The 14,032-nt window shown below is 35.2% G+C and overlaps 1 protein-coding gene across 3 annotated transcripts in view; it reads right to left on the bottom strand.

The window, feature by feature from the left end:
• STS (steroid sulfatase) overlaps window positions 1-14,032 on the bottom strand; it is a 97,081-nt gene that overhangs the window by 62,169 nt on the left and 20,880 nt on the right. For all 3 annotated transcript variants that reach the window (XM_062603702.1, XM_062603703.1, XM_062603704.1), the window contains 4 exons: window positions 13,044-13,196; window positions 12,290-12,411; window positions 8,849-8,971; window positions 2,815-3,238 (listed from right to left, as the gene is read on the bottom strand). In XM_062603702.1, coding sequence (XP_062459686.1) covers window positions 2,815-3,238; window positions 8,849-8,971; window positions 12,290-12,411; window positions 13,044-13,189 — 815 coding nt within the window. In that variant the 5' untranslated portion in view covers window positions 13,190-13,196. The remainder of the gene's footprint in view (window positions 1-2,814; window positions 3,239-8,848; window positions 8,972-12,289; window positions 12,412-13,043; window positions 13,197-14,032) is intronic.

The raw sequence follows: 14,032 nt of genomic DNA, 5'->3' as shown, positions 1-14,032 counted from the left end.
AGCTGACGTGCCCACTTACAATTAGGGTGAGCAAGTAAATTAGTATCTGTTTTTTCACACTTTGATCTGACACTTTTAATTGTATATATACTTCTCCTGTGCCATTTCTGAGCATTGAATGTTGTATTTACTCTCTTTCAGTTTACCTAGGAAAAATGATAATACACATACACAAGACTAAGGAAGAACAAATAAAATACCACTTCTCAAAAAAACCCAGACCAAATTAAGTACAACTGCACGTAGCTACATGCTATGAAGAAATTATAGAAGACTTTAAAAATACAAAATCTAACGATTATACAGACTCATAGAATCATTTAGGTTGGAAAAGACCTTCTAGATCAAGTTCCACCATAAACTTAACACTGTCAACTCAATCACTAAACCATGTCCCTAAGTACCACACTTACATCTCTTTTAATTACCTCCAGCAATGTGACAGGCTGCCCATTTCCCTGGGCAGCCTGTTATAATTCTTGACAACCCTTTTGGTGATTTTTTTCTTCATATCCAATGTAAACCCTTCCTGGTGCAAATTAAGGCCATTTCCTCTTGTGCTTACTGGGGAGAAGAGACCAACACCCATTTGCTACAACCTCCTTTCAGATAGTTGCACAGAGTGATAAGGTCCCCTTCTTTTCTCCATATTAATTTGATTACTCTTATCCCCAGGAACAAGTGCTGTGGTCATATACAATGTGAACAGGGCACAATTAAGATTGCTCAAGTGCCCTAATTGCTTCTCAACACCTTAATGTGCATGGATAATCTTTAATTTAACATTGACTCTGAATTGTTTGGGTTATAATTCTCATTATAATTGCAGCGCTCCTGTAACAAAGTTTATTGTAAATTATGAATATGTGATATTAACCTTGACTTCAATTTAACATCTCTTTTGTGTAGGAACTACACTGAGAACTGAAGCCAAGTGCCCCCCGATGTAAAGTCACTTACCTTCAGCTGCGTCAACAAAGCTATGCTGACTTAGATGAGAAATTGTTTTGCCAGCTCTAAACACTAACCTATGCAATAACATTGTCCGCATTATGAATAGTAATACATTTAAATGAGTTAGTAGTGTTCTAGCATTGATTTCCAATCTTAAACTCACCTATTTTGGAGCTACCATTTTATTGTCATTGCATTGAAATCAATGCAACACTCAGACATATCAAAAACATTATGAATCACTACAGGCACACTGCACACTTGTAAATCATGAAAGAATCATTCCGCATATAGTTAATGTACTCAAGAGTCTTTTGAAATCACCAAATGCTTGGTCACTGAGCAAATAACCTTTCAACAATTTTTGAAGGGGTGTGTGTTTATAGTAAACAAAGTACTTCACTGCTAAATTAGTTAGAACGTAGATGGGAAGGCATCTTTATATTTATCACCATTGCCAAGAGGAAACAAAGATGTTTTAGGTTATTTATAAATACTCATGAGAATGTTGCTGTTGGAAAGGCTTACTCACTTAAAGAAATTTGATATAAGAAACATTTTATTTGGTATGACGACTACAGATGGCCACATCAAATATCTATATAGATAGAAATGACATACAATTGCAGTATGAGATCAAGATTTTAGATAAACTTTTTTTTTTCTTGCTAAAAGTCTTGAGGAACACCACACTAAGTCTAGAAAAGATAGGCGCCAATTCTTTGGTGTAAGTTTTCATTCAGCAATAACACTATGCAAATGTATTCACAGTAACAACCTGGTACATACTTCTCAGAATATATTTTAGAACATATTTTTACTTTTGATTAACTATTTCTAGAAATGGTGCAACCTGTTTAAAAAGTGACCAACATTCTAGAATATTTTTCAAGAATTTAAATGGATGAAATATTTTTTCTCCAAATATATCAATTTAATTCTTTCCTGTTAGGGTGGTGAGGCACTGGAATAGGTTGCCCAGGGAGGTTGTGAATGCTCTATCCCTGACAGTGTTCAAGACCAGGTTGGACGAAGCCTTGGGTGATATGGTTGGGTGTGAGGTGTCCCTGCACATGGCAGGGGGGTTGGAACTAGATGATCTTAAGGTCCTTTCCAACCCTAACTATTCTATGATTCTATGAATTTATATTTCACAATCTATAACTGTATACTTTTATGATTTGATCTTGTTAAGAGACCTGTGGTAATAATTACACCACAGTAGATAATATTTAAAAAATGAAGAATGACTTAGGATGATTTTGTACATCCAATGTTTAGGTAGCCCAATGTGATGGCTATTAGAAAAACCATTGCTGTCAAAACCCCATTTATTTCCTAACTTCTGTAAATCAAATCTTCTTAAAATGAATCTGCCATAAAAGTGAGGCACCTAAAAGACAGTATCTTAAAAACTTGGCCTTATGAATGTCATTTAATGGATGCATCAAATCAATAATGAACAGTTTCCGATTCCAGAAAAGTAATGGATTATGACTCTGCATTGTATTTTCACATAATTAAGTCACATCAGGAAAGATTTTTCATATCTCAAGTTAGATGAAATTCTCAAGAATGAAAGTCCTAAAAAAGTTAAACGTTTTTTTGGCAAAAAATTATGAAGCATGTAAACATAAAGTTTTTAATTTTTATAGATATAATTATATACCCAATAGAAAAAAAATCAGTCACTTTCACTAAAAAGATTAACTGCAGCCAACTTTGGAAGGAAAAAAGTGCTGATAATATGTAATGACATACTCCTTATGCCCTCCAGCTCACTTTTTCCTTTTCTACATCTTCAGAAGCACCATCATTGTGAAATGCCACCATTAAATTATAACACAATTAGAAACCTACCTTTCTATAAACTGCACAGCTTCCTTTGTGAGTCTCTGAGTAAGGTTCTCATAGGAGAGCGGTTGCTGGATAATCTGATGGTCTCTCATTAAAAAGCAATTCAAGTGGCGAAAATGATAAAAGAAGAAAATCAAAACCACAAGTGAAATGGTGGCTATTAAAAAGCAGTAACCCAGTGCTCGGAAAGGTACTCTGAGGAGACCAATGTAATGCACTACTGCCAAAGAGACCAGGGTGATTCCAGTGATTTGGAGTGGGATGACAAGGGATTTCTGAACCCCTTTTAAAAATACGCTGCCTTGGCCAGGTTTGCAATCTCTCAAGTTGGTCACGGTAAGCCCATAAAAGTAATCAAACCCATGACTGAGGGGGTGGTGGCAGAAGTCATTGCTTATTTCACAGTTCATCCCAAGATGCCACTTTCCTACAAAAAGAGAAGGACAGGGAGCATTTTTGTAGTTAAATCATCAAACTTATAATGTTCCCTATTCCAAACATGAAACTCATTATGTGATATTTTCCCTGCCCTCAAGCATTTATCGTGAGGATCCCTATTTTCTATCTTTTATCTAATCTCTCTTCATGCCTTCATCAAAGACTTTGTTCCATGTCTACTTCTTCATTTTAGTGAGTTTGGCACAGGTTCTGGTGGAAATCAAGAAATTCTGAGTGGGCTAGCAGGTCACTAAAGAGCAACATAGCCCTTTGAAATAATTAAGCCCTTGTACATATATAGTTAAGCAGTCATAAGAAAACTGTGGCAGCTACTGCTTTTTTAAGAAAAGCCAATATGTAGTAATGAAATATATTTTCCAAAACTTTGCTGGCAAATCATTCACCTTTAACTAGGTTTAAAAAAAAAACCAACAAAAAATAAAACAGTGACAGACAAACAGGGGAAAAAACAAGAATAGTGAAAATGAAATTTATTATTTAAATGATTGCAAGGTGTCAGAAATGGACAATATACATATATATATATAGTGAGGAAGATTATTTTATATATAAAATATATATTATATATATATTTATATCTATAGGTGTGTATATATATGAAAATAAAAGAAGAAACGATAGTAAAAAGGAAATTACTGCCAAATACTATGTTTCACAGCATTTTGTCTCACTAGGAAATCATTGTATTTCTGCAGTAATGTTAGACACTGACTGACACAAGAAAAGGGAGAGTCTGATTTGCATTACAGTAGCATAATCTATTTCATGCTAATGACAAGTATCTAGGTAATTAAATCTATGACTCAGGTACGTCCCTCCATCACATACTTATGCGTCACTTAGTCCCACAGACTAACTGTTTGGTAGCATTAAATCCAAATGCACAATTAAAAAAGAAAATCAAATTTAGTTAAGCCTATTGACATAAATGATGGCTACAGCTATATGCTTTTTGGTCTCAGCAAAGAATTATGTTCAATATTTGACAAACATATCAGCCTTGACAAAACAGATGACAGTATGTACTGCTGGGTCAAATTTTATTTATTTTTTTCTGAATCAAATACCTACACATGACCAACATATTTTAGGGATCATGATCTTTAAAGAAATAAACAAAAATCCCCACAAACCCAGTAAGTCCTCATCCCCATAACCTAGCCCAAAGACATTTGAAATCTTTTGTTCTAGAGACTTCAGGATACAGGTGGTAGAAAGTACATAAAATGAAAAAAGGACAAATAGATTTTTTCCCTCTCCTGCACCACCCCAGCTTTTATACATCTGTAAGAAGAAGTCCTGACGCAGGCAGTCCTGAGCATCTTGGGGATCTAGAGAGCAGCACATTGATCCTGCACTTCTTCTTTTGGCAAAGACAAATGCAGATACTGCAGTACCAAAGGGGGTGAAGATGGGGATCAGTTCTGATTTTTTGAGATAGTGCCTTGCAAATGGGATCAATGTCATTATTTCCCTTTCACAGCAAAGGTGAACTAAAACACAACAGAAATCTTGAACCTGAGTGTTTAATTGACTCCACTTCTCCTCGTGTATCTCTGGATGGTCTTAGGTTAGAAATGCCTTCAGCAGGTTACAGATGCAGCTATAAAAGCATTTTCAGGTCCTCCTATGTGCCAGTGAAATGCAGGTGTTCATAGCTTTCTCATCCCATCAGAAATTTTCCCTCTTAACTGTCAGAATACCTCCTCACCTGAGGAGGAAATCTGCTTTCTGCGGGCAGAATGGCTCTCATCACTACTTTTGATGTGGTCCAGTGAACATTTTTGTGACTGATTACAAAACCAGAAATACAGGCCACTGTACCAAATTTTCAGATGTTAGAATGGTGCCATAAAGGGCTAGCCAAGGCTGCAACTCTGAATTTCATTCCCAGCAAGCAAAGATACTGATTTTAGAAAATAAATGATTCAGTCTTTTCTCTTAGGTTTACATGACTGTCTTTACAGAATAATTATAAAGTCAGATATGTAGCAAGGTTAGGATGTAACAATTCTCATCAAGTTAGGTAATGGAAATAAAGTTAGAGATTTATAACCACAAATATAAATGATCTGAAAGTTTGTTTTTTTTTTCACTGTTATTTCTTAATCTCAAATCACTTATAATTCAGTAAAAAATAAGAAAAAGAAACCATATCAACTTAAGCATACTTTCAAAGTCATTTATTAGGATACAAAGATGTTTGTTTAAACTAGATCTCAATAAAAGTAGACACTGCAAGCTAGGACAGAAGAATCTTGCAACAACAAATTAGGACAGGGGAAAATATAGGACCTGTTATTTCAAAAGGGTTTTAGCAAGCACAACAAATTGTTCAATGTCAGGATGAACTTGGGTCTCAAAAAAAGATTTGTTGAGAAGCAACTTAAGCCAAACAAAGCAGACGGCAGGTTAGCTGGGAAAAGCACAGAAGCACTGGCTCAAATTATGTCCGCAGCTGTGATGGAAAAACACAATTGCCATTCTCAAATGGCTGACAAGGTAGAGGGTTTTGATAGATGCTGTGCTACTCTGAAAAAGCAAGTGATGACTGGGCCCACAATACATGTTTTCTTTCATTCCTTGTGACAATAACTGCTGCCTTGAGCTAGTGTTTCAACAGATTATTGTAATGCGCTTTACACTCCGGGGCCCTTGTGAATCTGAGGGCAGTGCAAAACTATCTCACCTCCTTGTCAAGTGAAGCTTCATAGCATGGACACTTCAGACGAGCATCATACACATTTCAGCAGATTACAGCAAGATTTTGAGTGAGATTTATGCTGTTAATTGTAAATTATTTGTACCTTAATAGTTTGAATTTTTTTTTTTTCTCCTTTGGCCCCAAATAAGGCGTCTGCAGAGCAAGAGCAATGCAATGAAAGGCACATGGAAAGGAGGGGCAAGTCCTATTCAGCCAAGAAACTTCATTTGGAACTCAGTTTTTCAGAACCCAGACTGCAGGAGAAGCTGCAAAAAATCAATGTTTCCCCTCTACTTTTTCTTCAGACAGTTGAATGGGGAGCATTATGAAATCTGAGTTGTATATAATGATATAGTTCTGCTCCTCAGATAAATGGTAAGATGCAAGATGCAGAGCAAGATCCAAAAAGAAATATTTTATGTGCTCAAAGTAATATATATACATGAAGTACACAGCAATAATAAGTATTAAGCATATATTGTTAATATAGTCAGTTTTTAAGCTGTTCTATTAATTGTGCTCCATAGACTCTGCCAATTTTGTATTGGACACATCACAGTATTACAATATTACAACACCTCATTCTGGAGGAAAGATATAAGTCTCAGCTTATACATTATTATTTTAAGCTTTGGAGACAAGCTACATAGGTGGATTTTAAAGTTCTCTGGATGCTGGACAACACACTGGATAACAGTAGTGAGGGAAAGCTAACTGTAACTGAGTATAGTAGTAGTTAAAATAATATCCATCTACTTTCAGTAGTATTTTTGCAATATAAATAGCCATTTCATATAAAACATCAACAGTTCTTGCTAATCCCTGAGATCCTTAACTGGTGAAATATTACATATGCAGTGCATCTACCTTTTTTGAGAAAACTCGATTTTGCTACAGATCTTCTGACTGTGTCTCTTCCTGCCAGATCTATTGGATGTCACCTTTTTTGTGTCACAGGGGAAAAACAATGAGGTAAAAAAAAAGTATATATAAAATAGATTCATAGCTAAAATATATCTCAGGATGTACTAAGCAAGAGGAAGAATATACGCAGAGACATGGAGAAAATTAAAAAGAAGAAATGAAAATGCATTTAGGGAAGAAAAAAGTGCCCTTAGAGAGTAAAGGGGAGAGAAACTTAATAAAAAAAAAAAAAAAAAAAGGAACTGACAGTACAGGCTTGAGGAACTGAAAGGCTTCAAATTACCCTTAAGCCAGTCCTTCAGTGGTGCAGGATTTGACAATTAATTGTTTTGGAACTGCTGAGTTAGACTGAACCAAGCAAAGACTCCCTGACCTAGACCAAATATGATGTGATAAGAATGCCAGCAGAGACAGAAAATGGCCTGGCTGGGAATCAGAGTCTGCCTATCTAGTCTTCAAATCTACATAATTTTTCTTTTTGTCATTTACACATGCTTTATCCGTAATTTTAATGTACTTCTTGATTTTTAGAAGCCTTCATTATACTCTAAGGATATGTTAATATTACATCTTACGGTTTCACAGCTATCATTCAGGCCACTTGGAAGAATTGTTCATTAAGCATCATGGAGATAACTTCTGGAGATCTAAGTGGCAAGCTGTCATGTTGCAGTGAAAGTAGTTAAAAAAAGAACATTAACTAGGTCAGCCCCAGAAAATGAGTTGTATTACAGTGCTTTTTGCAAACAGAAAAATGATTCTTTGCAATCTTTAATTGAATATGGAGCAATAGGAATTAACTCCATGATGAACATGACAAATTATGAATGGCTTTTTTACACTATGATTCAAATACACCTGCACTAAATATACTTCTGCTAAGATTTTCTGGGTTTATCTTTTGACTCTGTCAAAACATCAAGGTAGTTTATACTTTCTCAGACTGTGGAATTGCAAAGTAGGATTTTTAATTACAAACATCAATATTGGCTAGCTACATCATACAGATATTTTTAAACAGTGGTATGAATTGCTAGCCATACTAAATACACTGATTTTTTTAAACAAAAATTACTTCCAAAATTGCAAGCTTCTATTACAACTGAAAATCAAATTGGGTAAAATTAGGTACATCAATCATCTAAATTAACATAGTAATATTCCGGTATGATGTTCTCTAAACAACTATTTCCTGGCAATTCCTTGACAGAAATACATTATGTAATAAAAGTTGTATTTCACAAAAATATTCTAAAATGTCAGCAGTGTGGAATAAGTCCATGGCCAAATTAGGAAAAAGCCTCCAGACATCATTTAAATGTTATACCTTTATGATATTAATTCCAATTCAATTTATTATTCATCTAATGGTATTCCTTTTACTCATCACTGGATATTTATGCTGCAGCTAGCTCTCTGAACTATTTTTATAATGAGAGAGAAACACATTTTTATATTAGACATCTACCACAGGATGAGAGAGATTTCATAGAAATGCCCATTTTTGTCTGATTACTAAGAAGAGAATTCAGTCGGTTAGTACACATACTACATCATCTACTTTATGGATATTTGAAAACTGGCAAAATGAATCCCACCACCATGCTGACTTGTACCCTGCAACTGATCCCTTATTGTCCCTCTGTTGTAATCAAACTCCTATTTGCACTGAAAACTTTCCAAGAGCTTGACTAATTTTCAATTTGTTCATCATGTTTCTTCAGTATCTTGCATGATGAGACTATAACTACAGAAGTGAATTAGACATACTTACCTGATTAGTGCTTCACATATGCATGGGAATGTGATCAGCTCTGTGCCAGAAAAATAAATTCATTATGTTGTGGGGGAAAAAAGCTTAATGCAGATCCTTAACAGCCTATATGGAAAGCTAATGTTCTTTTGATTGGAATGAATGAAAAATAATTCTGTATATGTATGCAATTTTACCTATTAAAGCAGTTGCATAACCTCTCTCCTTCAGGAGTCTGGAAAAAGTTATTTCTTCAGAAGGAAGTCCCCCAGAAGAGGCAGAAAATAAGAAAACACCAACTCGTGAGAAGGCAGCCATTCCTAAGTACAATGAAAATGAATGAGACTTGGTTGATATAGTGAAACAATTTCCATTCATTCTTTCTGGATGCACTATTTTGCTTTAGATGGTATCATCGCTTAGATTACATACTGCCACCAGACACTAAATGTTGCAAGGGGCAGATACAATCATCCATTGAGACAAGGGGGAGCACAAAATTACAAAATGAAGTATATAAACCTTTAGAATCAGTTTTAAGTAATGTTAAATTTGATGGCTTTGTAACAGTAGCAGAGGAAAATTACTGAGGTGCATGATACACAGAAAAAAAGTAGACTACAGCTAGAGAACATACTGAGAATTCTCGTACAAGATAAATTGTTATAGTTGACATAGTTTTAAGAAAAACAGTCTAGAAGAACAGGACACAGGGATAAGGAGTATCTGGGAATGGCAGGTGTCCAGGATGGGCTACAGTTAAACTAACTGATAAATAGGAGGACAGGAGGATTATTATGTCTCTGGTGCTAACAAACCAATTAAGCTGGTATAAGCACCTACTGTGCATGCTCCAAAGGCTGCCAGAAGTGAAGAAGATTGTTGGAGGAAGTAAACGACCCTCAGAGACCACCACCACAATTCTGTACGCATGTGGGGAACTTTCTGGAAAATTATGTAATCCATATGTAGCCTCATGAATATGTATGTATGCCAAGGGACTATATAAGGATGGCTTGTGTAGCAATACGGGGACACACGTTAGGAGGAGCTATCCCCCGTGTCTCCTGGCACCGCAATAAAGAATAACTGCTTGTCAGCTTGAAAACTTTGTTGCCAAGTTTGCTCCTGGAGTTTTCTCCAAATCACCATTTAGCTGAGCAAGGTCTTTCCTGCATCGACGCCAGAAACTGAGAAGTGGAGAAAAAAATTCTCTGCTTATAGTCGTGGAGCCAGCCATCACATAAAAAGCTGCAGCCCCTTCTGTAGATGTTCTAAGGTATAACATATCTGAAAGAAGTTGAGCTTGCATAATTCAGTTTTTTTGTACATGAGGAAGGAATGGAGCTGGGAATGAAGCAAGATCACTCCCGAGTTCTACTCTCAGAACTTCGACAATCCTCATACGTTGTTTTCTACAAGCCTTTAAGGTTATTTGAAAGAAGGCGATTGAAATAGGGCAGTCTTACAGTTAGGCATGTAAGTAACATGAGGTGAAAAAAAGAGCAAGACAGAGTCTGATTCTGGAAATAGAGTGGATAAGGCACTCAGCTTTGGTAGGACAGGACCAGTGCTGCAACAGTAGGAAGGCCCATGATTCAAAGCACACAGAGTGCATTAAAGAAGCATAAGGTATCAGCTAACAAGACAACATCTAAATAAGGCACAGTAACTTCTACATTATATGTTGAGAGTCTGAGGAACATAAACTTGAGCTTATAAACTACTCTTAGGATGAGGAACTTGAGAGCTCAAATTCATGAAAATTAGATTACTAGGATTCCAGATGAGAGCAGGCTCCGAGTATAGACAGACAGAACACAGAATATCTATGCAAATCTGTGCAGATGTATCTCCAGGAAGTCTGAATTATGCAACTGTATGATTTCAGTGCCAAAGTTACATGACTGATGTAGACAAGCAGACTCTTCCCTCTGGTATCCCTTGTGGTTAGATAAGAAAAAGACTTGTTTGACTGGTTTATTAAAGAGAGCTCAACTTACCCGCCAAATACTGACTTCAGTTTTTCACTCCAGCTAGCTTTATTGATCAACAGTTTAGGTAGTTTTAGTCATCTGTACATATCTATATTTTACTTACAATATATTTATTCATATTTATTTTTATGCACTTCAATGTCTGGTAACTGAAATCAGTGTAATTCCCTGAAGTTACCAGAATGAGAGAACTATGATTTATTTTTTTTTCTCTTTTTTTTTTTAATTGCTACCTTTCTCTGGGTGTGTCTCTCATCCAATACTGCATTTTGGAATATTCTTCTTCAGCTCTATTAGCAGGATTTTTAGATTTCTAACATTTTTTTTCACATCATGATTCTAGTATCTTCTAGATATAATAATCCTTTATTAGTATTCATTGACATTTGGAAATAGTCCACATTTAGCAATTTAGTCATTTAATTAAGACAAAGACCATTTTTGTACAAACATGGAAATAATCTGGTTTACCTGAGAGGCAATCAGTTAAGAAATAAATCAGTTCAAATGCTAATTTTTTGGAAATAACACGGGTTGTAATGGAAAGTGACCTGTGGCTTTACCTACAGTAAATATAAACAGCAATTTAGCTGTAACAGGCATATAAAATTTTCCTTTGCAGCTGAATGTAATAGAAAATTTTGCAAGTTATATCAGCTATCACTTTTGCAGAAGCTTGTTACTTGATTTGAATGAGCACGAACGTATCAAGTAGGCTCCAGAGTCTTGCTTTGCTTTCATTCCCAGAAGAAAGGACAGGATGTTTTATCACTAATGAACAAGTGATCTGATTAATGTATAATGATCCTTGCTAAAAATGATGTTAAGGGAATGTTAAAGTTGCATGGCTAAGCACTAAGGGGCTCAGTCCCAGCACACTAAAATAAACAGACTGGATCTTCACTTACTTAACTGGGCTTTGGATCAGGTAGTTTAAAACTGAGAGAAGTTATTAAATGCATACATTCATGGGGTACTTAACACTGTGTATGCATAGATATGGAGCAAAAATACTGAGAAAGAAGGGAGATTTTTTTTTCTTTCTTCTTCCCAGTATTAAGGGCTTCTAGAACATCTTAACGAATAGCCATCATACACTCCACCATCCCCACCTCCTCCACTCCCTGCCACCCTGAAAAAAAATAACAACTTGTCTAAATCAAAAGATTTTGTAGAAACAGAAATGTCTGAGCAGAAGGATTTACACCAGGTTTTCCATTGTGTCTTTCTAGATGAATCTCTGTGATGCTCAACAGTCAGGCTGCCCTCAAATATCCTGGGGAGCAGCCTGAACGCGACTGGGGAGGCAGACAGAGAGGTCATTTGGAAGGTGGAGGAAATCGATGGAATTTGTCTGCTCCTTACATTAAAACACCACAATCAGATTTTTTCTTCACTATTTTAAAAATCTTTTTCTCAGTAAAAAGGGGCTTTATTTTTGTGTTAACTTATCTGAAATGTGAGAATTTCCCAATATATGGAAGATTTGAAATGCTGACCATCTTCACTGAGCTTTATTGGTCACTGAAATAAGTACCTAATCAAGTAATGATAAAGATAGCAAGAAAAGCCAGTGAAGAAAATGCATACATTTACTACAAATAAAATATTATATTTACATATAAAGCAATGGAATTTTACCTGATCTGATAGGATATCGCCCAGTCAGGAAAGCAGCCCTACTTGGAGTACAAAGTGGGGATGCTGCTATGTGATGAGTAAGTGTCACTCCTTCCTCTGCCAGCCTGTCAATATTAGGGGTTCTAGAAAAACATAAGCAGGAAAGACAACAAAAGAATACACAAAGATAATTATTTGGAAATGGGCATGGCAAGATCAAGGCATCTGAAACAAAAAACTATCAGGAAAATCAAGTTAAGATTTATTGTATGCAAATTATCAAAACCATGGTAGGGTTGCAATTCTAAATACCGTTGTGTCAAAAATTTTTCCATTAGGTACATTAACACCTGTTTTAATGAATTTATTGAGTACAGCATGAAGATGAAGGAAAAAAAATCAGCACTTTATTTATGATTGGCTAGTGACAAGCTTTGCTTAACTCACAGATGCTTCAAAATATGCTTAATTTATAGTACTTGTGTCATGTTTATTTTAAACTACAATTGTTGATTGTACTTTGCTTCTCTAGACCTACCCTTATTTTGTTGGTTGCTCAATTCTCTTTATGATACAACTTTTCAGCAGGATAAATAAAACAGATAAGTCTTCTTGTTAAGAAAACAAAGATTAAATATGCTGTTCTCTAGAAAGGATATTAACTTTGCTTACCTATAAAGGCTAATGAAATCTCTGAACGTTTTGGGGTTTTAACTTCACAAATCCATAGAAAAACTAAAATAAAGCTCTGACTCCCTCAACTGTATCATCATACCTTAATGTTCTGTTCCCATAACATCCTAGGTCTCCAATACCAAGATCATCAGCCATCAGTAAAATGACACTGGGACTTGAAGCACTGTATGCTTTGACACTGTTTATGGCACACTGGCAAATTAGTAGAAATAAAAGGAGTCTCATCTTCTTCCTGGTGCATAAGAACAAGTGGAAAACATAATAGTTAAGACTTCTTTTTAATTTTACTATTAATTGAATATAGTCCTATTATTTATTGCTCTGGATTGTATATTAGAAGAAAAAAAGACAGACTGGAGATTTTTATTTGGCTTTTTCTTTTTCCTCAAGAGTTTTTTTAACATTATTTTCTCTGTTATATTTCTTAAAAATTAAAATGCATCTTTTAGTATATAGATGATTTTTCCTTTCACCCCCTTACACAGACCAATCCTTTAAATAAAGATGAACAAAGAATTAGTCACAACCTCAGTAACAATACTTTTGCATACACAGATGCACTATACAGCAGTAAATATGACAGCAAATAATTTATTTTTTTTTTTTAGGTAAAAATGTGATTTAGGGAACACAGAAACTGAAATCTTTTAGGACCAAAATTTCCAAGGCTCATTGCAGGAAAAACAAAAAACAACAACAAAAAAAATGTTCAACAATTCTGCTACCAATGTAAATGACTGAATAACTTGTCAACAAGGGAAAAAAAACAAACCAGCTCTAGTTTCTTGACAGGAATAAGTACTATCCAAAAGGAAATGAAGACATAAATTACAAAATTATTGAAAGGAATGTTCAAGAAAAAGCTCTTTGCAGACATTTTAAATACCAGGGCCTGTAGCAAAATTATGTAAAAATATTTTATATCACAATGTTCAATAAACAATGCTCATGCTATATCCAACTTAAAACAGGAAGAATGCATTGTTAACAATACTACACACCATCTTTTATGATAAGAGCACAGTCTATTACTATTTTACCCAAGCAGGGACTTGTCATATCTCAGTT

The sequence above is a fragment of the Pezoporus occidentalis genome, unplaced genomic scaffold (assembly GCF_034315485.1).
Source record: "Pezoporus occidentalis ecotype Australia unplaced genomic scaffold, CSIRO_AGI_Poc_V1 ctg81, whole genome shotgun sequence".
NCBI classification, from domain to species: Eukaryota; Metazoa; Chordata; class Aves; order Psittaciformes; family Psittacidae; genus Pezoporus; species Pezoporus occidentalis.
Note: the sequence above shows the minus strand (reverse complement) of the source record. Positions and strands in the feature narration are given on the sequence as shown.